The sequence below is a fragment of the Elgaria multicarinata genome, chromosome 11 (genome assembly GCF_023053635.1).
Source record: "Elgaria multicarinata webbii isolate HBS135686 ecotype San Diego chromosome 11, rElgMul1.1.pri, whole genome shotgun sequence".
Taxonomy (NCBI): Eukaryota; Metazoa; Chordata; class Lepidosauria; order Squamata; family Anguidae; genus Elgaria; species Elgaria multicarinata.
The window spans coordinates 15302341-15325744 of NC_086181.1; the positions used below are offsets into that span (position 1 = coordinate 15302341).

The 23404-nt window shown below is 45.6% G+C and overlaps 1 protein-coding gene across 1 annotated transcript in view; it reads right to left on the minus strand.

Moving 5' to 3' along the window:
* MPP2 (MAGUK p55 scaffold protein 2) overlaps nt 1-23404 on the minus strand; it is a 72149-nt gene that overhangs the window by 19541 nt on the left and 29204 nt on the right. The window contains exons 3-6 of the mRNA XM_063136461.1: nt 17746-17864; nt 9916-10068; nt 8512-8661; nt 5248-5475 (exon numbers count right to left, since the gene is read on the minus strand). Coding sequence (XP_062992531.1) covers nt 5248-5475; nt 8512-8661; nt 9916-10068; nt 17746-17864 — 650 coding nt within the window. The remainder of the gene's footprint in view (nt 1-5247; nt 5476-8511; nt 8662-9915; nt 10069-17745; nt 17865-23404) is intronic.

Consider the following 23404-nt stretch of genomic DNA (forward strand, 5'->3'; position numbering starts at 1 on the left):
GCTAGCTTTACGACAGGGAGCTAGCTGTGGCTAATTCATTATACAATCTTGCATGTGCACCTGCTCTCTCTCTCTCTCTCTACTCTCTCTCTCTCATGCTTTGAACATCACCAGACACTATTCTGAATCCACTTCGCTGCCATCAGCGGCTCGTACACACAACGCACGTACACCCCCAGCATCAAATCGTCTTCCATTTTATCTCTGTTGTTTCCTGCCGTTTGGATTTTGTGCAGAATCTGAACATTGGGAACCAATCCCACATGATCCACATTTGGGGTAAATTGAAACAGAGAAAGCGGTACAGCAGCCTTCCCCAATGTGATGCCTTCCTGACGTGTTGGACTACAGCTCCCAGAATCCCTAGCATCGGGAGAGTTTGCAGTCCAGGACCAAATCATCTGGAGGTTGCTGGCAGAGCACTGGGATGCTGCGGACATTTGATCAGGGGCACTCATAAAGGCGAGCACCTCTGATCACATGCTTGCAAGCAGGATTGGGACCCTAGAGAATGTAAGGCAAAACCCAAGGCCCTTCCAGGCTATGTTGATGGAAAAGTTAGAGATATTCCAATGCCCTTTTTAACATAATGGCTACTCATGATGTACCTACTCATGCTGGCTATGTGTTGTCTCCAGGATCAAAGACAAAAACAAAAAACAGCCCTTTAAATTAGCAAATAAATGTTATCAACAGCAATGTCACTGGGAAAGGACTGTTGGTTTCATGTCCTGACCTGGTTGGAGCTTGAGTCTGATCGTTCAGGACTCTTCTAATGTTCTTACTAGAAACAGTCCCGGTTCCTATAAATCTAAATATTCTACCTTTGGAGAAACCTCATTAATTTTTTGTTAAGAGTGACTTCCTAGCATCATTCTTCGGGATTTAGTTCCCTCCCCTGGGTGTCTAGGAGTTAAATCCCTCATCTTGTCTCTAATGTACATGTAAGTCAATGTGTCTGCATGAACAATAAAAGTGCCATGAGGTACATAGTGCCCACTGCCCTGTACAGCTGCCAGGTTTTATTTTGAATGGTTAATTACATAATGTAAGAAGACGATATGTACTAGTATCTTCGTCTCCAAAGGAACAACTGTCACTTTTGAAAATAATCAAGGGCAAGGCTATTGCAGAATGAATGAATACTGTGTGCATTAGACAGGCTAGAGCCCTCAGCGATGAGTCATGGCGGTGGTAGTGGCGGTGGTAGTGAGAGGCATGAGAATAGAAGTGCTACAGGCAGGGAGGAGGGAATAGAGATGCTACAGGCAGGTTGGTTTTGATCCATGTTCCTTTTACATATGTTAGCCCAAGTTAGGCAACCTTTTGTGAGTGGAAGGTGTCATTCCCTCATGGATAATCTGTCAGGGGCCACATGTCAGCAGTGGAGGGGGCTGAAGACAGTGGTGGGCAAACCCAGAGCCAAAAGTGGGTGGATCACCTCTTTTTCTTTTTTTCTTTCTGTCAGCCCCCCACCCCCACCCCTCTTTCTCTCTCTTCTTCCTGCCCAAGCAGCAGCCTACTAGGAAAGGTACCAAGCATTGTTGCCAGAGGTCTGAACTGATCGCATACAGAGAACTTTGGAAATTAAGCTGAAGGCCACATGAAATTAGGCCAAGGACCACATTTTGCCCACCTCTCTGTTAACCAACAAATCTGTCCCACTTCTGCATTCAACTGTGAATTTTTAAAACACAAAAAGTGTACATTTGCATTTAAATACCCATTTCTAAATCTATTTCCCCTTAAGATACCCATTTCTATTGTGCCTCAAATCATAAATGTTTAAACATTTCTCCACAAAATATGCATTTCTGAGTATGTTTTCTCTCAAACGATATATTTCTGAACATATTTTCTCTCAAAATATGCATTTCTGAAAATATTTTCACTCAGAACACACATTTCTGAATGTATTTTCTCTCAAAATAAGGTTTTCTGCACATGTTTTCTCTCAAAATACACATTTCTGAACATATTTTATCTCATATTTTCTATCAAAATACACATTTCTGAAGATGTTTTGATCTATTTAAACTGCCAAAATCTGTGTCACAGCATTCAGGGAAGAGTGAAACCTGATAACTTGCTAAGTTCTGATCTGCATATTAGTCCAATAGGTAAATATCAGGTCAGCCAGACATGAAACATTTTTCTGCCTCAGGAGGAGCAACAAATCGTGCCCCCCATCCTCAAGTCAAGGTGCATAGTACCCAAGGTTGGCCAAGTTCTTTTGGCGCAAGGAACACTTCTCCTCATCCCTGGCAGTAAAAATATAATAGCAACAAATTAAATAAGTATTTTCTGCCCTTTCCTAATACGCTGAATCTGTTGCCTGAAGCGGCCACTTCACTCTGAATTTTGATAGTGGCCGGCCCTGGGATCAGGTCAGTTTGTATCAGAATTCGCAAACATAAAATTTCTCAAGCATCCCTAACTACTTACAGACATGTCCCTATTTGGAGGGTGGAAGCTGCACGTTCATGCATTTTTCAAGCACATTATTTCCCTTTCTCTTATCCTGCCCATGTTAAACTTAATAAACTGCCCTGCAGTTGCTTGTAAACAGGCAGACAGAGTTGAAACTCAGGCAGGATCTACACTACTGCTTTAAAATGGTTTATAACATTAGTGACAACTGTTGAGGCCCAGGACACACGCCACATACAATTTTTAAAATGTTTTCAAAGTGTCACGTCCTGCTTGGTGTAGACTTAGCCTTACTTATTCGCTCAGGCATTTTGAAGTGCTACTCTGGCCTCTGTTTCGTTTCTCCGCTGTTTTTGATGCACCTGATTTGCTTTTATTGCAATGTCTTGTAGTTTTATCTTGTCTTACCTTGTGGCTTCTTGCTATCCTAGGATACAACGCATTGCTTTTTAATAAGTACGTCAATCAAAGCAAGCAATTTATCAATAGTGATAAATAGCAATTTATCAACACAGAGATGAAATGGTCAAATTTGAAGTGATCTTAGGAGGTAGAAAGCCGTGTCTAATTCTTCTCATGCACTCCAAAGGGCTATGTGACCAAAGGAGGCAGTTCTGGGCTTCCCCAGGGAGTAAAGGCCAGACTGGTTCAGATCCAAGAGGTTGGACCTCTGACTCCATAGCAGAAATTTGCTCATGATGATTTAAGGCTTCTCAAAACCAGGTTACCAAAGGAGTGTGCGATAAGCCTATAGTTCCCATACTCTTGGGAACATTAGCGGGCCACATGTAATGGAGTTGACATCTGCTTATTAAATTCTTACGCCACTTTGCCCAAAGCACCCAAGCATTAACTCACTTTTCAACTTGAGTGCATGACGCAAGGAGGGGGTGAGTATGATGGAGTAGAACAGTAAAGGAGCTTGGGAAAGGAGGGCTGTGGCAGGGCTCTTGTCACAAGGAAAGGCTGAGGCAGCGAGGTTTTTTCTCTCCCCTATTCAGACGCTGACAGGGATGAGGACTTACAGCCTTCAGCCTCAGTTAGGGATGGACCAATTCATCAGAATCCGGTGTGCCATTTTCATACGGTTTAATCCATAATTGCGTTCTATTTCATGTCTGCATTAATCTGTGCATTTTTTTAAACTCTCAAAATACGTATTTAAATATGTATTTAAATGCATGTTTTCTTTCCAAATACATATTTAAATGCATAGTTTGATATATTTAAATTGCCAGGAACTGTTCCACAACATTCTGAGAAGTGCATAATCAGCTAGACAGCTCAATTCTGATCTGCTAAATTTGTGTGGCCCAAATTCAGATTGGGATCAACATGATTTGAAAGAAGAGCATTAAACCTTCCCCCCAAATCCCCCCACTGTTTCTTTTATTAACAACAACAGCAACAACAACAGCCTCCATTGAAAAAAAAAGATCCCTACTGACTTCTCATCATGACTGTCTGGCTGAAGAAGATGCAGCTGGGAGGGGGGGGCATGTGTCTGTCTGGATGGGAGGACCATGGCAACATGGCTTGCCAGCATGCAGCCATGCCAGACCATGGTGTTGTTTCTGTGAACATCTTCAATCAAATGAGAATTATAGATTGCCCAGTTCTGCCCCCAGGTTTATGGTTCTTGGTTTTTGGGGGCAGGCTTATGAAAATGGCTGTGGGAACCCCAACCCCCCAACCCGCTTCGGAGAACGAATCAAATCTTTTGAAATGGTCCCAATCCACCTCGGCCTGATTCAGGCCTCGTCCGAACCATTTCAGATCCAGATCTGGCGTGTGATCCAGACATCCAAAGCATGTCAGCCACTGCGGAAGGCCACCCAAGCAGCTGCTTGGTGGCTGCCCGGGAAAGCTGGGTGTGAGGCTGACTGGGAGTGCAGCAAGCCCTTTAGTTTGCAACGTTAGATGTAGGAAAAGACAGAGCCCTGTCTTCTTTAAAAATGGCAGCTCTCACAGAGGACAGAAAGCTGCTGAGCATGAGCAGATTGGACAGGTAAGTCCTGCAGGCGGGGACAGTGGCTTGGCACCATCCTAAATCAGGCTAAAGTGGTCTGAAGCACTTCAGGCCCAATCCAGATTCAGACTGAAGCAAATCCAAAAATGGTCCGCTTCAGTTCTGGATCCGAATCTGGACTGAAGCGGTGCACAGCCCTGCTTTTAATATTAAATGGCAAGCTATCATATATCTCAAAAAGGCACCACTATTGCATTTTTGGTAATATGCACATTTATTAAATGGCAAATGATATGTCAGTTACGAATTCTTTAATTGGACTACAACTCTCATTATCCTTGGCCATTGGCCATGTTGGCTGGAACTGGTGGGAGTTGGAATCCAATATTACAGCAACATTGATTTTGGAATATGATTTTAGGAAGGGAAACTATATAAAAAAGCAACAGTGAAGGAAATAAGGAATCAAGAAAGGGTGGAAGGAGAAAAGAAGAAATGTAGAAAATATGGTGGATCAAGTGGAAAAAGAAAGCATCCCTTTCCATCACAGGTGAAGAACGTGTTGTATCTTTGCTCTGGTCCAGGGGTGCAGAACCTTTTTCAGCACAAGGGTCAAATTCCATTTTGGAGAAGCTCTTAGGGGCTGCATTGCAGAGTGGTGGATGGGGCCAGAGGCCCGTAACTAAGCCTTAGGAGAGGCATTTCAACCTCTTAGATTGAGGGAAAATGGTAAAAATAAAATTGTAAAAAGCTAAGAAATCCCCCCCGCCCAAAATGGTGGTTGTGGGACAGGAGAGTGAGCCTCTGGAAAAGACAAGGAGAACAGTAACTCAAAGACGTTCTCCTACCTGGCGTGGTGGGTGTGGCTCCTGGTAACTGGGCAAGATCTTGAGCACGACACTTCCACTGGCATTTTTCAGCACCTCTTGGAGTGCCCGTGGGTCACTCCCCACCTCCTGCGCGTTCACCTCCTTTATGATGTCACCCACATGCAGCAAACCTTGCTGGTCGATCATGCCACCGTGCAGGATGCGTGCAATGACCAGCTCGCCACGCTCCACCCGGAACGTCACACCCTAAGACAAAAGGAACAAGTAAGAGAGGAGGATCATGTGGGGGGGGCACCTAGTGATGGGTTCTCCAATGTGGTGCTCACGGACACCTCTCTTGGCACCTACCAGGCTCCCTGCCCCTCCTAATTTTTATTTTATTTCTTAAGATTTTTTTTTAAGTGGGAGGTTGGCTTGCTGCTAATTTGACATGCCTAAAGCCCTACTTAAGAGCTATCACGGTGCCAAGTTTCATCTCTTTTTCTTTAAAAAAAAATCCTAAATATTAAGGGATGAATAGATCTGCTTCAAACTCGGCATGCCTAAAGTCTTACTTAAGAGCTACCATGGTGCTAAGTTTCATCTCTTTTTCTTTAAAAATGAGGGAGCGGTAATTATTTTGGTTAATTCCCATTGATTGTAATTTCATAGTGGAGAAGACCCGTTCTGCACACCCCTATTGTCTAGTTTTACACTGTTTCATTGGCTAGGTGCTGTTTCTGCAGGCAATGAAGGTCGGGTTGGAGCAGCGAAAGTCCATTCAAACAATTCAGCCAAGGCAGCATGTTGGAGAAGGAGAACCAGCCTGCCCTCCTGTTTTGTCAGCAAAACACACGCCCCCAACAAAGGACATGGCACGAGAACAGCAATACATGCAGGCAGAAGAGCGCTTCAATCCTGCGTGAAAGAAGTAAACCAGACTTTCCCCACTCTAGGAAAACACGAAAAATGGCAGGGAAGAGGGTGTGTGTGTGACTGCAGGACAGGCACCACGTCATGTGAGTGCCAATCTGCAAAACAGCAAATCCGGCATGACAAGAGTGCAATAAAACACTGGTGTGCTGGAGCCCTTAGTCTCACCAGTTTGCCTCCTGTGCAATGAGTGTTTTGTGACCAACCATGCCCACTATGGGAGTCATTTTATGAATGGAGTTTGAAACATTCCCAGTTTGAAGGAAGGAAAGCTTGCGAGAGGATGACAGGGAGAAAATTGGGCTCCACCTGTCTTCTCCAAGATTCACTAGCTGTCCACCTTTTTTAAAACAACAACAACAACAAAACACCATATGTGCATTTCATTTATTTAAGCCTTCCTTTTTAAAAAGTGAACCGCCCAGAGAGCTCCGGCTATTGGGCAGTATAGAAATGTAATAAATAAATAAATAGTGCAATCAACTTAAAAGAGTTGCAAGGTTGTTCTTGGGAGAGATACTTTTGTGGTGTTACAGCACAGCTGGCTTCTATAGCAAAATCCTGAGCTCAACTCTAGAGAGAAAAATTATTTGTATTTTGAACAAAATACTGCAAGTTTTGTTCAGAGTGGCCCATTTGCTTAAATAAAGCCATATGTGAATGCACCCTAGGTTTATAATTCTAGAATGCTATTCCTTAAAAACAAAAACAAACAAACCAAAAACGCTTCACTTCTTTAACAATGAGCAGAATGTCCTCTAATTGCAATTTGGCATCTTTCACACTCATGAAACTGCAATGCACAACATGTTAATTACAAGAATGTAAAATTCTGCCAATTAGCCACATCACAACATTCTGGGACATGACATATTTTTGCCATGGCTCTCTGTGCTGAAGCACACATATACACACACCACTCTGCAAGTGTGTATGTTGGTAAGAGGATGTCAGTTTGGCAACACAGAAAGCAGAATTCTATAACTCAGATAAATTATGTAAACTGATCTATTTTTAAGGCCAAACTTGACACGATCCTACTCACATCACTCAGAAGCATGGCAAGGTTGGGTGGGGTTTTTCTCTTCTTTTCTTTTTTACAGATAACAAGTACATGGAGATGCATTTCATCAGGACTACAGTCACTGGGTTCAGACGACAAGATAACCAATGGTGGGTTAAAGAGTTAATGGTTGGTTATTGTATTGATTCTCAGGACTTTTTCACATCACGGTTCGTTATTCGGCCAAAATAAGCAATGCAAATAAACAACACTGTGCAGAGTTGATTATTTGAACCACCATTGGTTATCATGTCATCAATTGGGCACAGTTGACTATTTCGTCGCACACAGTTGGTTATTTTTGGTGTCTACAGAGCCCCCTGGCAAGAGCGACCAAAGAGATGGCTGCCGCTGTAGCCCAGCCTACAGAACTCACAATGGCTGATGGGATACCAGCAGGAGGACTGAGGGAGGAAGAGAGGGTGGGGGATGTGTCAATGACACATACTGTTGACTAATAGTCAATGGTACGCTGGCCTTAATCCACACTACAGTTGATTATAATCATGTTGTGTGGAGAGTACCCCCTCGATAATCAACTGTGGAGTTGACTACTGTGGAGTTGACTCACCATTGACTATTGTGTTGTCCGAAGGCAGCCAGTGTGTGGAAAAGGGAGGGTTAACCCTACCCTCCCCAATTGTGATCTTGAGAAAAATCGCTCCCACACTGCTTTTAGCCGCAGGAAGACAGTTCCCATTGGCATCCATTTCTTGACTGCTCCCTCCTACCTAACCAGCCCACAAACCTGAGCCTTCTCACCCACTCACCAGTCCTTCAGTTCCCTCCATCCTTTCCTCCCCTCCATTCCTACTTACCTGGCTGCTGCTGTTAGTCTGCTCCAATTCATATTGGCTTAGAAATAAACTGAGCTGTTCCATGATTTTTTTAGCCAGGGGCTGGGGGATAGCTAGCTCAGCTCATTTCAAGGCAATCTGATTCAAGCCAGGGGCATTTTCCCCATCACAAGTTTCAATTAGCATAAAATGAATTTTCAAATTGATGTCAATAGCCTTTCAGTCCTCATCTTCAACCAAAATAAATGTAACAGCACTTGCTCATACTGCTCCTCATTATTCTTACGGTTACCTCTTGCTTCCCTCTGTTTTCTGCCCATGCACCCCACACTGTCAAATGTTAGACTAAAAACTCCTTGGTGAAACTGTTTCTTTATGTTATTTTGCAAATCAGCATGTACACTGATACTACACCAATCAATCACTAATTTTGTTGCAGATCTACTGCGTACGCAGGTCTTTAAATGAAGACATGGCCAAACCTAGGAAAATTGGATGGTCTTTGCTCACCAGATGTTCCCCGGCGGTCTTACGAATCCCCACCATGCGCACAGCATCTGGTGGTACTGGCTGGTTGTTGAACATGGGGTCCAGGACAGGACTGGGTGGTGGGGTCTCGTAGCTCTTGGAGGCAACAGAATCGTGAGTTTCCAAGAGGGACTGAGAAGCGAATCCAGTAGAGAGAAGCGATGGTGGTAGTGGAGGAGAGACAATGGAAAGACTTGGTCAACAGGGATCAGAGACACATTAAATAAAACATAGAGGGGGGATAATCCCTCCCACACACACCATGGGCAACCTTTTTCTGCAAAGGTAGGGTGACCATATGAAAAGGAGGACAGGGCTCTTGTATCTTTAACAGTTGTATTGAAAAGGGAATTTCAGCAGGTGTTATTGTTATGCATGCAGCACCTGGGGAAATTCCCTCTTCATCACAACTGTTAAAGCTGCAGGAGCCCTGTCCTCATTTCCATATGATCACCTATGCAGAGGGCCACATTCCCTTGTGGGTGATCTGTCAAGGGTCACATGTTAATAGTGAGCAGGGCCAAAGGAAGAGATGGGTAGGGCCAGAGTTAAAATGTGATGGCTTGCTCCTTTTCGCTTTCTTTCTTTCTTTCTTTCTTTCTTTCTGCCACCCACTTTTCTCTCCCTCCCTCTTCCTTCTTGCTCAACTGGACCACCACTGTTTACGGGTCTGAACTGGCGCTGAGATCTCTGTCCCACTGTAAAGAGCCAAAGAACCCTCTGAGCTTTGTGTGAAAATGCACCTCTCCTCACACGTGCACACATACACATACAGGTTTCACTGGGATTCCTATTACCTAAGCACAGTGTTGAAGCTAGGTAATTTTAAACCCTGAACTTAATGGCTTTAGATGGAGACCCCCTTTGATGGTCATGTGTATTACTTTAGACATGCAGCACACAATGTACATTCCCCCCCATACACATACCATTCCATTCTTTACAATGGCTTTTATATTCCTGATATAATAGAACAACAACAACACTGTTTGCCAACGCTGATTTTAAAAAAATATTCTGAGCATGCGTGGTTTTGCATTTTAGTTTCACTTCAATCATAGCAATACCATGACTACAGGAATAAAATGGGAGTTTGCTTCTGCTGCCCTCATCACCTGCTGCTTTCTGGGTGATCATTTGGGACTCCCCCCCCCCCCCGTGGCTGCGGAGCTGTGGACTTTGGCCCCCAAGATACAGGAACAGCTACACCACTTCCTAAGTACGTCCCCCTGTCCTGCCAGGCCCATGTCACACCCACTTTAAAGGAGCCCCAGACTTCACTGCCAGCGTGGCATAAACTCTCCCCCTAAATCCAGAAGGGATTCCTTTCCTCCTCTCCCTTTCTCTCCGCTCTTGCCCCACTCTTGGGAGGGCGTCATCTCCTACCTGGAAGTGAGGTTCCTGGAGGATGTGAGCCAGTTCAGCCGCCGTGCTGTCTTGCTGGGCAATGCGAGCGATGTCTTTGAGTATCTCCTGGACCAACTCCAAATTGTTGTCCCTCACGGCTTCCAGCTTTGTCTCTTCCAGCCGCTCGTGAGCCTGCAGGGAGGGAGGGTGGGTGGCGAGGGGGTGAAGGAGGGGAGGGGGATTAGTGGCACACATAAACAAACAAAGCCCACCAGCCCTTTGTCCTTCTAACTCTGGCTCAGGGTCGTAACCAGGGATGCGAGAGACCTACAGATAAGGCAGAGAGCTGGGCTGTTTCTATGGATGCCCGAAGAAGGCAAGCCGTGAGCTCCAAGTTAAAAAAAAAAAAAAAGTATGCGGGGCTCACATATGTCTCCAAAATTAAATAGCATCACCCAATGGGTGCCTGCCAAGCTTGGAGAAACTCATCATCTCTTTACAAAGCCAAAAGGAAAAAGGGGGGGAGAGAGATGGGGTGAGTTGGGAACAGCATAAAGGGGAAGGTTTTGAACCGTGGCACGCACAAACATACGAGCCCCTGTCTCGGATATCCAGCAGGGAGCATTCTCAAACAGATCAGAGCCTTCCCTGGCCTTCGATGGAGCACAGCCAGAAATCAAACAGGTCTTTGCCTGTGAGAGAGATGAATAGCTGCTCCGGATGAGCCTCAAGGAGGGAGACAGACACAAAAGAGAAGGAGCTAAAAATAATAGACTCTCAAATAGAAGCTTAGCTTTACCCGCTGGAGTTAGCGGTGGGGAGGGGGGTGGAGAAGTTGTGGGGGGAGGCTTAAGTGAGTCAGTTCTGAAACCTGTTTTCACTGCCAGGGCCAGCACTGGAAAATACTGAAGTGGGACATTGCTGCATTTACCCTGATATCTTTGGCTGCAAAGGGAAACATTCCTATATCCTAACCCTTTGGGTGCTCATTTTCCCAGGCCTATTTTAAGGGGGCATGCAGGCATACAGGCGGTATGTATTTATCTCTTTTGGACTACAGCTCCCATCAGCGCCAGCCGGCATGGTCAATGGCTGCGGCCTCAAACATCTCAAGAACATCAGGTTGGGGGGGAAGGCTGGATGACTTCTTCCACTACTATTGTGAGGGCCGCTTAGAGCCAAAGTAAATCAGGAGATATGCAAAGAAGTCGCCTATGGTTAAGTTAAAAAAAAAAAAAAAAACAGGAAAAAGTTGCTGGTTGCCATGATTGGATCAGTGGTGCAGAACAGGGATGTACAAGAACTGTAGGCACGGCTAGACGAGGGGGCTGGAGGGGGATGATCTCGCGATTTTATGATCACGAGATCGTCCCCCTCGTCTACACACGGCACACAATGTCCCAGGAGGAAGAGGATGTCGCACCCGCCATTTTGGATTTTTTTTTAACTCAAGATAAGCGCTCAGGCGCTCCTTCACAAAAGTAAGTACTTTTTTTAAAAAAAATGCCTCTCACTCCCCCCACCCCACCCCCGATGGGCATGGAGCTCCTGGAGAGCTCCATGCCCCATGCCCGGGTCCAGGCTCCTCACGGTTACTCTCGAGGAGTCGGGAAAAAACCACAACAGCAGGCCACACGTCCCACAGTCTTGGGATCATTCCCAAGACATCGGGAAAAATCAGGATTAAAGAGTAGGGCGATATCCCAGGACAAGCGAGCGATCGTCCCTCCCTGCTCCTGGGATGCCCTGTGCGTCATGTGGACGCTCAGGGACAATCCCGGGACGATCCCCAGGGGGGCTTCCACACACAGTCTTCGGGGAGCCCCGAAACTCCTAGTGTAGCTACCTGGTCAGAAGAGACGGAGGAAGAGGCGGCGGCGGCGAAAATTTCCCAGGGCTCGGCGGCTTCTCTGGTGAGTCCTTGCCGCGGAGCCCAACTCCCCGCCGGCCTCCTCCTGCTGCCAGTGAAAGAGCCACCCGGGTTGGAGAGCTCGGCGGAAGAGCCCGCCTTCTTCCGCCGAGCTCTCCAACCTGGGTGGCTCTTTCGTCGGCAGGAGGAGGCCGGCGGGGAGTTGGGCTCCGCGGCAAGGACTCACCAGAGAAGCCGCCGAGCCCTGGGAAATTTTCGCCGCCGCCGCCTCTTCCTCCGTCTCTTCTGACCAGGTAGCTACACTAGGAGTTTCGGGGCGCCCTGAAGCGCTTTCGGGGTGCCCCGAAGACTGTGTGTGGAAGCCCCCCAGGATATCGCCCCATCTAGCCATGCCCTGTGTTCCTTTTCTCAAATCATGAGAACATGTCCTATTCGCCTCCCTGAATGCGAATGCGAACAGGAGCACAATTCTTGGGAATTTTCGTGTCCGTGTTCCAAAGTGCACACTTGTGCAAGCGCACCTCCTTCCTCAAGTCTGCATTTTCATACGTTATCGTGTGTGTGTGTGGGGGGTGCGTGTGCAGTTTGGATGCACACTTTCAAAAACGCACATTTTTTCCTGATTGAAAAATGAAGACGCTCGCGTTCAGGAATGCGAACAAGGCGAACCAAGCAACAAGGAGGAAGTCAGAGAATGTCAATGAGCTTGAATATCACATGGCCGCTCCTCCCTTGTAGATAAAGGGAGAGCGACTGCTTAACCCTTTCCCTCACTACCATTTCCCTGATCCAAAATGACCACCACCCGAAGTTGCTTTCCCACCTATAAGGGGGCAATACAGGATTCCCCCCCCCCAATATATTTTTCTCTGCAAAGAGAAAAGAAACTTGCAATGGGGGGATGATTTTAGATCAGCCTTCCTCAACCTGGGGCGCTCCAGATGTGTTGGACTGCATCTCCCAGAATGCCCCAGCCAGCTGGCTGGGGCATTCTGGGAGATGCAGTCCAACACATCTGGAGCGCCCCAGGTTGAGGAAGGCTGTTTTAGATGGAAGAAAACGGCAGGAAAGAAGGGGATTAAGCAGCCCGTCACCAATTGCTCCTCCACTCGCGCTTACTGCCTCTTCTTGCAACTGACTTGCAGTACAACAAAAAACCAACAAACAAAAAAAAAATTCTGAAGATTCCCCCAGAGGGTGATAGAGAAAGCTGGACGGCATTCCCATCGTCCATACCAGGAAGCAAGAACTGTCAGCTGCCCTGACTCTGTGGGTTGTTTATCTCTGTTTATATTATCTTCCCTTAGTGACTAATTTTTCCTAGGTTTTGGACCAGGGGAAAATAAGAAAATGGAAGAAGAAAGGTGGCCAGCAGTTCCTGCTTCCCTGAGCATGTGCGATTGTAACTCTCACCCCCTCCGTCTTCCTCTGCCTGCCCCTGAAGCCACTGCTAGAAAGTAATCCACAATAGTCAGAGTGTCTGGCTTGCACATGTTACTTGGAGCATAACAGGTAGCTGGGCTCTTAGCTTCCTTGAAATTCCTAGAGATGTTTTGCCTGGACAGGACCCTTCCGATTTGCCTGGAATTTTGCTTTTGATGAAATATCGGTGGCAACTTCAGATTCAGGAATTAGAATAAGCTGAAGTTCAACATCACAGAGGGCATCAATATCAAAGTCCTAGTCTGGAAATAGAGCCAAATTGCAGTTTACACTAATTGAGTAACATGCAGCTGAGGGTTCAGTTTTTATTTACTACCACACACTAGGAGGCAAGAACTAAACTTTCCTCTCCCCCGCCCCCAAATACACATATACGGTTTCCCCTAAAATTCTCCTCTTCTACAGGGGGATGGATTAAAAGAGAGAAGGGGAAAGTCTCGATTTATGCCAATGGGGACATTTTTCTTTTGTTTAAACCTCCCCTCCTAGGGAGGGGGGATTTTGTGGGGAAACAGTGGCAGGGATAGGTTTAATCCTCATCTCTAGGTGCACAGTGACTCCAATCTGAAGCAAGGCAGTGTGCATTCACACTAGAGTAAATAAAAAGGTAACCCCCAGCTCCATGCTACACCAGGGATGCAGAATCTCGGACATGAGAGCCAAATCCAGCCACCTGGGATCCCAATATGGTCCTCTGGAGTTGCCTAGATGGCCCCGCCCCTTCTCCTGGCCCCACCCCTTTTCTCCCAACCACCGATGGTTAGGCAATTTCCTGGCTTGTTTTTTCCACGTTCTACAAGGTTGAAACGCCTCCCCCAAGGCTTAGTGACTGTCAATACGCAACAATGTGCTGGCATTGTTTGTATTTTTGGCCCTGCCCCCTTTTGCCTTTGGCTCCACTCACCACTGGAATGTGGCCCTTGAAATCTTCTCTGAAATGGAATTCGGCCCTCAAGCTGAAAGAGGTTCTGCAACCCCTGCACTTCACAGCCAACGTGAACTTTGGCTCCAAAAGACTCGTCTAACATGCATTAGCCAAGAAAGTTCATTTTTGCACCTGTGCATTAGTGTGTGATGCAGTTGCCTCTGGACATGCACAGAGTGGTTTTTTTCCTCACGACTGACTCAATCCCACAAACTTTAGTGCAGTTGAGGTTAGGGTCCATGGCTTCCATCTCAGGGGACAGGAGCATCAGGTAAGCTTGAGAGCCAGAAGCCCGCTTTGAAATTAACTATGGATTGTGTGGTTTGGTTTCTCCCTATGCATAAGTTAGCAGGTGAGTAGAGAGCGCTCGTAAGCACCTGTAGGCATTGTGCCCAACCCAGGAGTGGGCAGAAGGTAGATCTCCAGGTCTTTTGCATTTCAACTCCCACCACTCCTGACCATTGGCTATGCTGGCAGGGGTTTATGGGAGTTGAAGTCCAAAACATATGGGGATGTGTCTTCTGCCCACCCCTGATCTTTTGCAGAGCTGGGATCTGGTGTGTGTGCATGTGTGTGTGTGTCCCTCATCAGAAAAAAAAATGCAAATTCATATGAATTAAGATTTTTATGAATCCGATATGTGGAGTCCAGCTTTTTTCTGAGTGATGTGGATTCTGTGGACTTGTGGGCCATTTTTTTGTTTTCCTTTTTTAAAAACTCTTTTGGGGAGAATTTGCACAAATGTCAAATGAAATTCTCACACATCCCTAAAAAAAAATCCAATTCCATCAACGAATGGATGAAAGACGCCTGACAATCTGCGAAAAACAGACAGAACAGACGTAACAAAATCTGTACATCCCTAATGTTAGGGAAAGTTGCATATGAAAATATATGCAAAAAACTGTACTTGACAGTGAGTGATGATTGGCATGCAATGAGGCTTACCGTGCAATTCTGTACTAAGTCCCATTGGGTTACTCCCAGTTAACAGCCTCAATATTTGATAGTATTTGGGAATAATTAGTATAACTATTAAAATGATAACTATTAAAAAGATAATTATTATCCTGTTTTTGCAAACCACTCTGCTGAAGAGAAGTATATAAACCTTTTAAATGCATCAAAACCTACATAATACATTTATATCCTGTTCTTCACCTCCAGTTGGGGCACTGAGAGTGAACCACAGTGACAAATCAATAAACACTATAAACAAACAAAAAACGGAATTCAAACAACAAGCAGAGAGCAGCAGGTACTACAGAGGAGGGCCTTCTCTGCTGTGGCACCCCCTGGCTGTGGAATGAGCTCCCTAAAGAGGTTCGCCTGGCACCTACACCTTTTAGATGCCAGGTGAAGACCTTTTTATTTTCTCAGCATTTTAACAGTCTATCAACTTAATTTTAACTTTGCTGTTTTAAATTTGTATTTTAAATCTGTATTAATTTCTGCTTTGCTGCTCGGTTTTATCCTGGTTGTGTTTTTTATTTTATTTTATATTATGCTTTTATACCGTTTGTTTTATATTTTGAATGCTTTTCATGGTTTTAATTTTTCTAAACCGCCCAGAGAGCTTCGGTGATGGGGCAGTATAAAAATGCAATCAATCAATCAATCAATAATAGCAGAGCGTCTGGGGTAAATCATCAGTTGATTAACGATGGCTTTAAAAAATCATAATCTTAACACCATATCAGAGAGAGCATGCCATGGGTCAGGGCTGGCCTACCGTTAAGTGGAGTGAGTCGACTGCCTCAGGCGGCAGAAGCTGGAGAAACTGTTTCTCTTGAGTCTGTTCTCCTCTGTTTGAGGTCAGTGTTGTGTGTGCCCCTAAACGTAAGTCAATTGTTTGGCCTATCCTGCACCCCTTAGCCTCAGGTGTGCTGTAGGATGCTACCCCATGACTGGTGGGAGTGCCAGCTTGTCCTTTGCCTCAGGCAGAAACTACCACCCCCCATCTTGGACTGGCCATAATAATAGGGTGACCATATGAAAAGGAGGACAGGGCTCCTGTATCTTTAACAGTTGTATTGAAAAGGAAATTTCAGCAGGTGTCATTTGTATATATGGGGAACCTGATGAAATTAACTTTTCATCACAACAGTTAAAGCTGCAGGTGCCCTGCCCTCTTTTAAATCTGGTCACTCTAGTATACCTCCTGCAGCTTTAACTGTTGGGATGAAGAGGGAATTTCACCAGGTTCTCCATATATACAAATGACACCTGCTGAAATTCCCTTTTCTATGCAACTGTTAAAGATACAGGAGCCCTGTCCTCTTTTTCATACGGTCACCCTACACCCTCATATGGTCACCCTATATAGTAACAGTGGCAATTAGTATCTGACAGCGTTAGAGAGTTCAGCTCATGACATTTCATATTTGGAGCCAGCTCAAATCAAAACTTTCCAGAGAGATCCACAATGTCTAAAGCAGTGGAATTTTAAAGTAAATGCTTCCCTGTCCAATTCCAACTTGAAGTTTGAATTTTCCCAGATTATTAGGTCAACTCTGGGGCAAGAGAAAGCCATCTTTCCCATGCTTAGAGGTAGCTTGCGTGTCCCAGGCCTGGGTTCTGTATACAGAAACAGGAGTTCTGATATGTTGGACTCTGATGGAAATTGAGCCCTTTATAAAAGCAGGCATATAGAAAAACTCAACATGTGGATGTTCACCAACATATTGAATCTCATTGTGTTGGTGAAACACAATCCAAGGAAACTCAACCCACAAGCATTCTGTGCCTTTGGAGAGAAGCCAGGCTATGGAGAGAGACCACCAGCGCTTAGCTGCTAAATGTAACCTGTGTCACCCTGAGAGTTTTGGCTATAGGGCAAATGATAAATTGAAATTAGTATTGAAATTAGATTGAGGATGCCTGGACATTATGATTATGGGGAGATAAAGGCAAGGCAAGGCAAGGATCAATGGCCATAAATAACACGGCAGAAGATTTTAGGTGAAAAATTAAGGGAAATGTTCTAAGCAGAATAGCACTTTGCTAATAGAGCCAGCCAGTGGTGGAGACTATGGAATCTCAATCCATGGAGGCCCATATGCCTTAAGCATAACACGTCCTGCTTTGGGAAGGATCTTGGACCAGACACCCCATTAAAACTCTTCCAACTATTTTGCTTTAAAAAAGGCACTCAGCAGACGCCTCTTCTTTTGTCATGACTTTGTTGAGACCTGGCATTGAGAATTGGTGGGCCTTTGCTAAAACCAAGTCCTGGAAGATGCAGTAAGTATCACCCATAATATTACACAGGACCATGTCAGCAAGAGCTACTCCAAACGCATGGAAGTGTGTGTGTGTGTGTGTGTTTGTGTGTGCATGCGAGTGTATGTGCGTGCATGCGTTGTATGCGTGCATGCATGTGTGTGCGTGCAGAGGCAGAGCTCTGGAGGTGGGGATAATATATAGCAACTCCTTCCAGGAAAGAGGAAGGAAGGAAGGACAGAAGGAAGGAAGGAGAGCGTGGAGTAGTTTATCAGCTAATCTACGTGGTGAGTGCATTAGGGACAAGGTTAATAAGAAGGCATAAGCAATGTAGCGGAATCAGATGGAACTGAAGATGCAGGTTCTGCTCAGCTACTGTCCTTTACCCAGCTACCCCATTGAACTGTACCTTAGCCAATGATCTTACTATTGGACTCTCCATGAGGCCACGGAGAAAGATGAGATCCAGATCTCCAGCTCCCATAGAGTTGGGGAGGTCACTGAGGTTGTCCAAGACCTGCTGCATGGCTGCATAGAGAAAGAAATAGCACTATTTATTTATTTATTTACAGTATTTTTATGTCATTTCTCAATCCAAAAGGCTCTCAGAGCATCTTACATATAATGAGTTCAACAAGGCAGTCCCTGCTCACAGGCTTACAATCTAAAAAGATGCAACAAATGCATGAGGAGGGAAGAAAGAGGAAGAATAATTATTTTACGGATTATTTGATGGAAATTATTATTTGATGGAATGGCTGTGCTTCCCCCTCTGATCTCCCTCAGTACAGCTTGCTGGAATGGCTGGTGGTGGTAGCTGAGGGAGGAGAAGCCTTCATTAGGGAAGTCTTATATTTGTCTCATTAAAAATTAGAAACAGCAATAAAATGGATGTGGCCCACATAACCTACCCACCTCCAACCTATCCTATAGGGGAAATGAGGAAGTGGATTAAGAGACAGGAGGCTACCAGAAAAAGAAGGAAAATATAGAAAGACATTTATTTATTTTTAAAACAAACAGTATCAAAGAAGAAACAGAAGACGGGAAAGAAAAAAGAAAACGATGCAGGAGGGGAGAGGGAAATGTAACACAAAAGTGGAACACCGGTATCCTATGTGTTTATATCAGCCTTCTCCAATCTGGATCCCTCCAGATATTTTGGACAGCAACTCCCAACAATCCCAGCCAGCGATTGTCATGGTTGACGGAAGTCACAATCCAAAGCATATGGAGAGAGCTGCGTTGGGGAAGGTTAATACAGGGTTACTGGCCTAAAAGGTAGAGAAAACCATGCCATGTGCCTGTGAAGTTGTCAGGGATAGCTTATGTTGTTGGTGATTTCTCTTCCACTTATCAGCAAAGATCCAGCCTATCACTAACCCAGAGAGGTCCACCAAAGGCAAACATGGGACATCCAACCTTGCAAAACAATTCTTTTGGCAAACAAGGTATCTTTAGGAAGCCAAAACATCTGATATGTAGTGTACTACAACTCCCATCAGCTATGCTGGCTGGGGTTGATAGGAAATGTAGTCCAAAACATCTGGAGGGACACAGATTGCCTACCCATGATTTAGACAATGATCAAAGAACAAGTATAAAATGCACAATTAAAGTTTTAAAGGAAGGGTCAGTGAAGAAGACAAAGAAAGATGAATGTCTCATTTATTAAGAGTCATTTATTAGAGGAAGCCGGCAGATCTGTGCCGCCTACACAGTGCTGCATCCTTCATTTTCAGAGCCAAGAATTCATTGAGGAAAAATCTCAACTAACGATTAAAGCTTTTCTTGATCAGTTTCCCAGATGAATCAACAAAAGCATGCAACACTACTTCTTTTGCATAAACTAGCTCAAATTATTATTTCCCCTCCAATCTGCATCCCTTAAATGGGCTGAGGTTGGGGCAGGGACAAGAACTGTGCCTGGCCCATGCACATACCTAGAACACAAGCAAACAAGCAGAATTTGTAGGCCTGGATTGGCCATGGCAGACAGCCACAAACATCTGCCTTGTCCCCAGCTGACAAATTCATCGATGCAGGGAATAACCAAGATCTTGCTCTCAGACGGTCAGCAGGGAGCCTTCAGAAAATGCCAGAGAAATGATGTCAAAAATAACAACATGCAACCCAGGAATTAACTATTGGTAATTCTGAAGTACTCCCAGAGATGTGTCGGTTGCGTATCTCCACTCAGGGCCGGCCCTACTTTTAAGCAGAGTGAGGAGTCTGCCTCAGGCTGCAGATTCTGAGGGAAGGGGCAAGGTGTTGGAGGACAGCGATGTCTGTGTCCCACAAGCCTCCCCTAAGCTACCCTGCTGTCCTCAGGAGCAGCAGAGGCATCCTGTGTTTCAACTAACAATCTGATTGGCTTCTGTAGATGGAATTAGGGTGGGGATGGGGCGATCCTGCCCTTCGCTTCAGGTAGAAAAATGTCTCTGGACAGCCCTGCCTCTGTTGATCTTGTCCCTCTTTTAGTGGCTATTTGTCCCCAGGAGTTGGGAGGGGAAAGATCAGAGATCGTTCGTATATATGGAGAACCTGGTGAAATTCCCTCTTCATCACAACAGTTAAAGCTGCAGGAGCTATACTAGAGTGACCAGATTTAAAAGAGGGCAGGGCACCTGCAGTTTTAACTGTTGTGATAAAGAAGAAATTTCACCAGGTTCCCCATATATACACAAATGACACCTGCTGAAATTCCCTTTTCAATGCAACTGTTAAAGATACAGGAGCCCTGTCCTCCTTTTCATAGGATCACCCTAATGTAGCTCTGCTCTAGGACTGCATGACAAAGATTAAACCTCTTTTCAACGGGCTCAACCCTTGTGACTTTTCCCAGGAAACCCTGGAACTGAAAGGTTCTGAGAAGACCGTGCACATGTGTGGAAGGCAGAAGAATTCATCACAATAAAGGCAACGTCTGAGAATTCCCAGTCCCCACAAAATTACAAGGTTTCATGGGGGTTGGAGGAGAGGAGAGCCAGACCTACACCAAGCAGGATATAGCACTATGGAAGCAGTATATGGCCTGTGTCAATGGGCCCCAATAGTTGTCAGTGCACTTCAATACCGCTATAAAGCAGTAGTGTGGCCCCTGCCTCTTACATACCACTTTCATACTGCTGTATCCTGCTTGGTACAGCAAGGCCGAGGTGTGAAGCACATCTGTAATTGTAATCCGTATCTTCCAACATTTGACATTGGAAAGTGGTACATTTAGTTATACGTTAAGAGAACAAAGGAGCCGAATCATGGTTCTGAACAAACCAAATGCCATTCCCAGGATACCTGGAAGGCATATTTTGAAAAATCAGCTTCAAATGGTACATTTCACTAAAGCACAGAAAGCACATTTTTTTCACTTTTACAGGCCATGAATTACCACATCTTTATTGTAGTCGCACAGACTCCTAATAACTTAAAGGGAGCTGAGCTGTCAAACCTAGTTACCGAGACAGTAATGGGCCACCTGCGACAGCTATGGGCGGCTGATAATGCCAGTATTTGATGAGAAATTTAGTACACACCAGTAAGCGGCACATAGTGAGAAAAGAGGCACTGAATGTATGAAACAGGCACAGTCCTGTATATATGGTGGGATGCCTTGGGGTAGGTCAGCCCAACTGAAAATTGGCAATGTACTGTAGATACGCACACATGAACACATCAAGTAAGAAACTCCACTCTTATTGTCCATTTTGGCTACAAATACTTGACGCTGTTGGGCCAGAGAGTAGAGCAGGAAGATCTATTAATGCAAAGTTGGCATGTGTGGACTTGCATTTCAGATAAATGAACCAAACAGGCACACTAGAATCTTTCATCAAACATTTCTCAGTGCGTACACACAAGCTTCCAGATTATACAGAATGCTTCCTTGGGCAGACTTTAGATAAAGAGTTCCATGTAACTTGTCAGCTTGTACATTTCAATGAAGTCAGGTTGGACAATGTTCATATGCCATACTGGCCAGGGCAACGCTGTCCAAAATGGCATATCTGTGAACAAGGTCACACTTCTCTCCTTTCACTCCAATGTATGGTGTATGGATGACTGCTGCTATTGCTTGCCAAGTTTATACAACCCCACAAACAGTCATAGTAGCATGATAGTAGCCTCCTACACTATGTCATTCTTGGAAGTTCATCTTCTTCCATATGAGCCAGCCTGGGCTTTCAGAACTTCATAGGAGGTCCTCTTCTCAGTACCACTACCACCAGGGGCATACTTGGTGAAGATGCAAGAGAGGGCCTTCTTGGTGGCTGCTCCCAGGCTTCTGAATTCCCTGCTGAGGGAGGCTCAGTTGTCTCTCTCTGCTGTCCTCCCATCATCAGGCAAAGATGTTCTTATTCAAGCAGCTCATTGACATGAAAGGTGGCGTGTTGGGTAGGCTGCTGTTATTATTATTTTATTGTTGCTTCCCCCCATTCCATTTTTAATGTATGTGTTTTATGATTATTTTGACCACGTTTTTATTTCAAAAATTTGAGTCTTATTATGGTTAGCCACCTTGAGCTCTATTTTCTTGGCGGCAACGTGGTGTATAAATCAAATCAATAAATCCCATACTTTGCAGAAAGGGTTGGGCAAAGGAGAGCGGAGAGATGGATGGCCATTGCATTTCTCTTGTACACATTTGAGCTTCACACAGACATGTTTATTGTGTGATATAAGCTTTTGTAGACTAGAGACCACTTCATCAGATGCATAACGTGCGCCTCCAATGGGCAAGGGAGCAATTTATGTCACAATAAAGCTATTTGTCCTTACAGTGTCACAAAACTCCTTTTTGTTTTTGCTGTTAATACAGCCACCTGACTGGAATTGGTCTAGCTCTTAAACTCCTTCTCTCCCTCCCTCTCTCCCTCTCAAAACTGGCTGTTGTTTCTTCCACCCCAGGTAGACAATGAACGGGATCCCACATGGCTTCCACAGAATTCACATTGCTCAATATTGCACACATCTAGAACACAGAACAGTGATCTGGGAGAACAGGGAAGTGGGCAATAGCATCTTTACCATGGTCCCCTGTTTCAGGGCAAATATTTCCAACCTTCTCCATGAAGCTCTAATTCCTTTGAGGGGGCTAAGAATTTTTCTTCCAAGAAGAGATCACACAGGATGCCATTCGTGCTGGTCTTCTGAAAAGATGCTGAGGGCGTCTTTTTCTGCTGCTGTAGCAACTATCTCCGGATTCCGCTGCCTCCATCAAATTGCTCTTGGCTCAGGTTTTACTCTGCCCCGTTCAGAAGACACCTTAAACCATGGCTTTAACCACGGTGGTTAAGCGAGAAAGCCAGGCCGTGTTCAGAAGTCACCTTAAACCATGGCTTTAACCACAGCGAATAAGACATTTTACCTTAGTCACCGCGGTTAAAGCTGTGGTTTAAGGTGTCTTCTGAATGGGGCCAATGGAAGCCAAGGCAAGGCAAGGCAGAGATCTGCTCACAGTCTTCTCCTGTCTCTCTCTGCATCCTTCTCAGCTGAGACCAAGGGCCTTGCTAGACCTACCTGATAATCCGATGGGGAGTTGGGGCGAGGCCGCACTGCAGCTAGCGCGGGCCGTCACCCTAGCTAGACGTAACACACGACGGGGTAAGGGAAAGCCCCGTCACATCGGCCATTTTTTTTAATTAAAGGGGCCATGTGCGCAGGAACGTACCAACGGAAAGGTAAGGCTTTTTTTTTTTAAAGGGTTCCCCGCTACCCCTGCCCCCGATTTCCCCCACAAAGTCTGATGCCCCCCCTGCCTGCTCGCTCGCCCGTCCTCCCCCCGCTCGCCATGTCCACCCCCCGCTTGCTCACCCGTCCCCGATCTCCTTGCCCTGGCCCCGTTCTTCTTCCCCCCATCCACCATGTCTGATGCCCCCCTGCCCACTTGCCATGCCTACCCGATCACCCGCTCGCCATGTCCAATGCCCCCTCTACCACCCCCATCCGTGATCTCCCCACCCTGGCTCCGCTCTTCCCCCCCATCTCTCCTGCCGGGTCCGCTCTTTCCCCCGCGGCCCCCATCTTCCCCCCCCCCGTGATTTTCCCCCCCCTGGCCCAATGGGCACAGC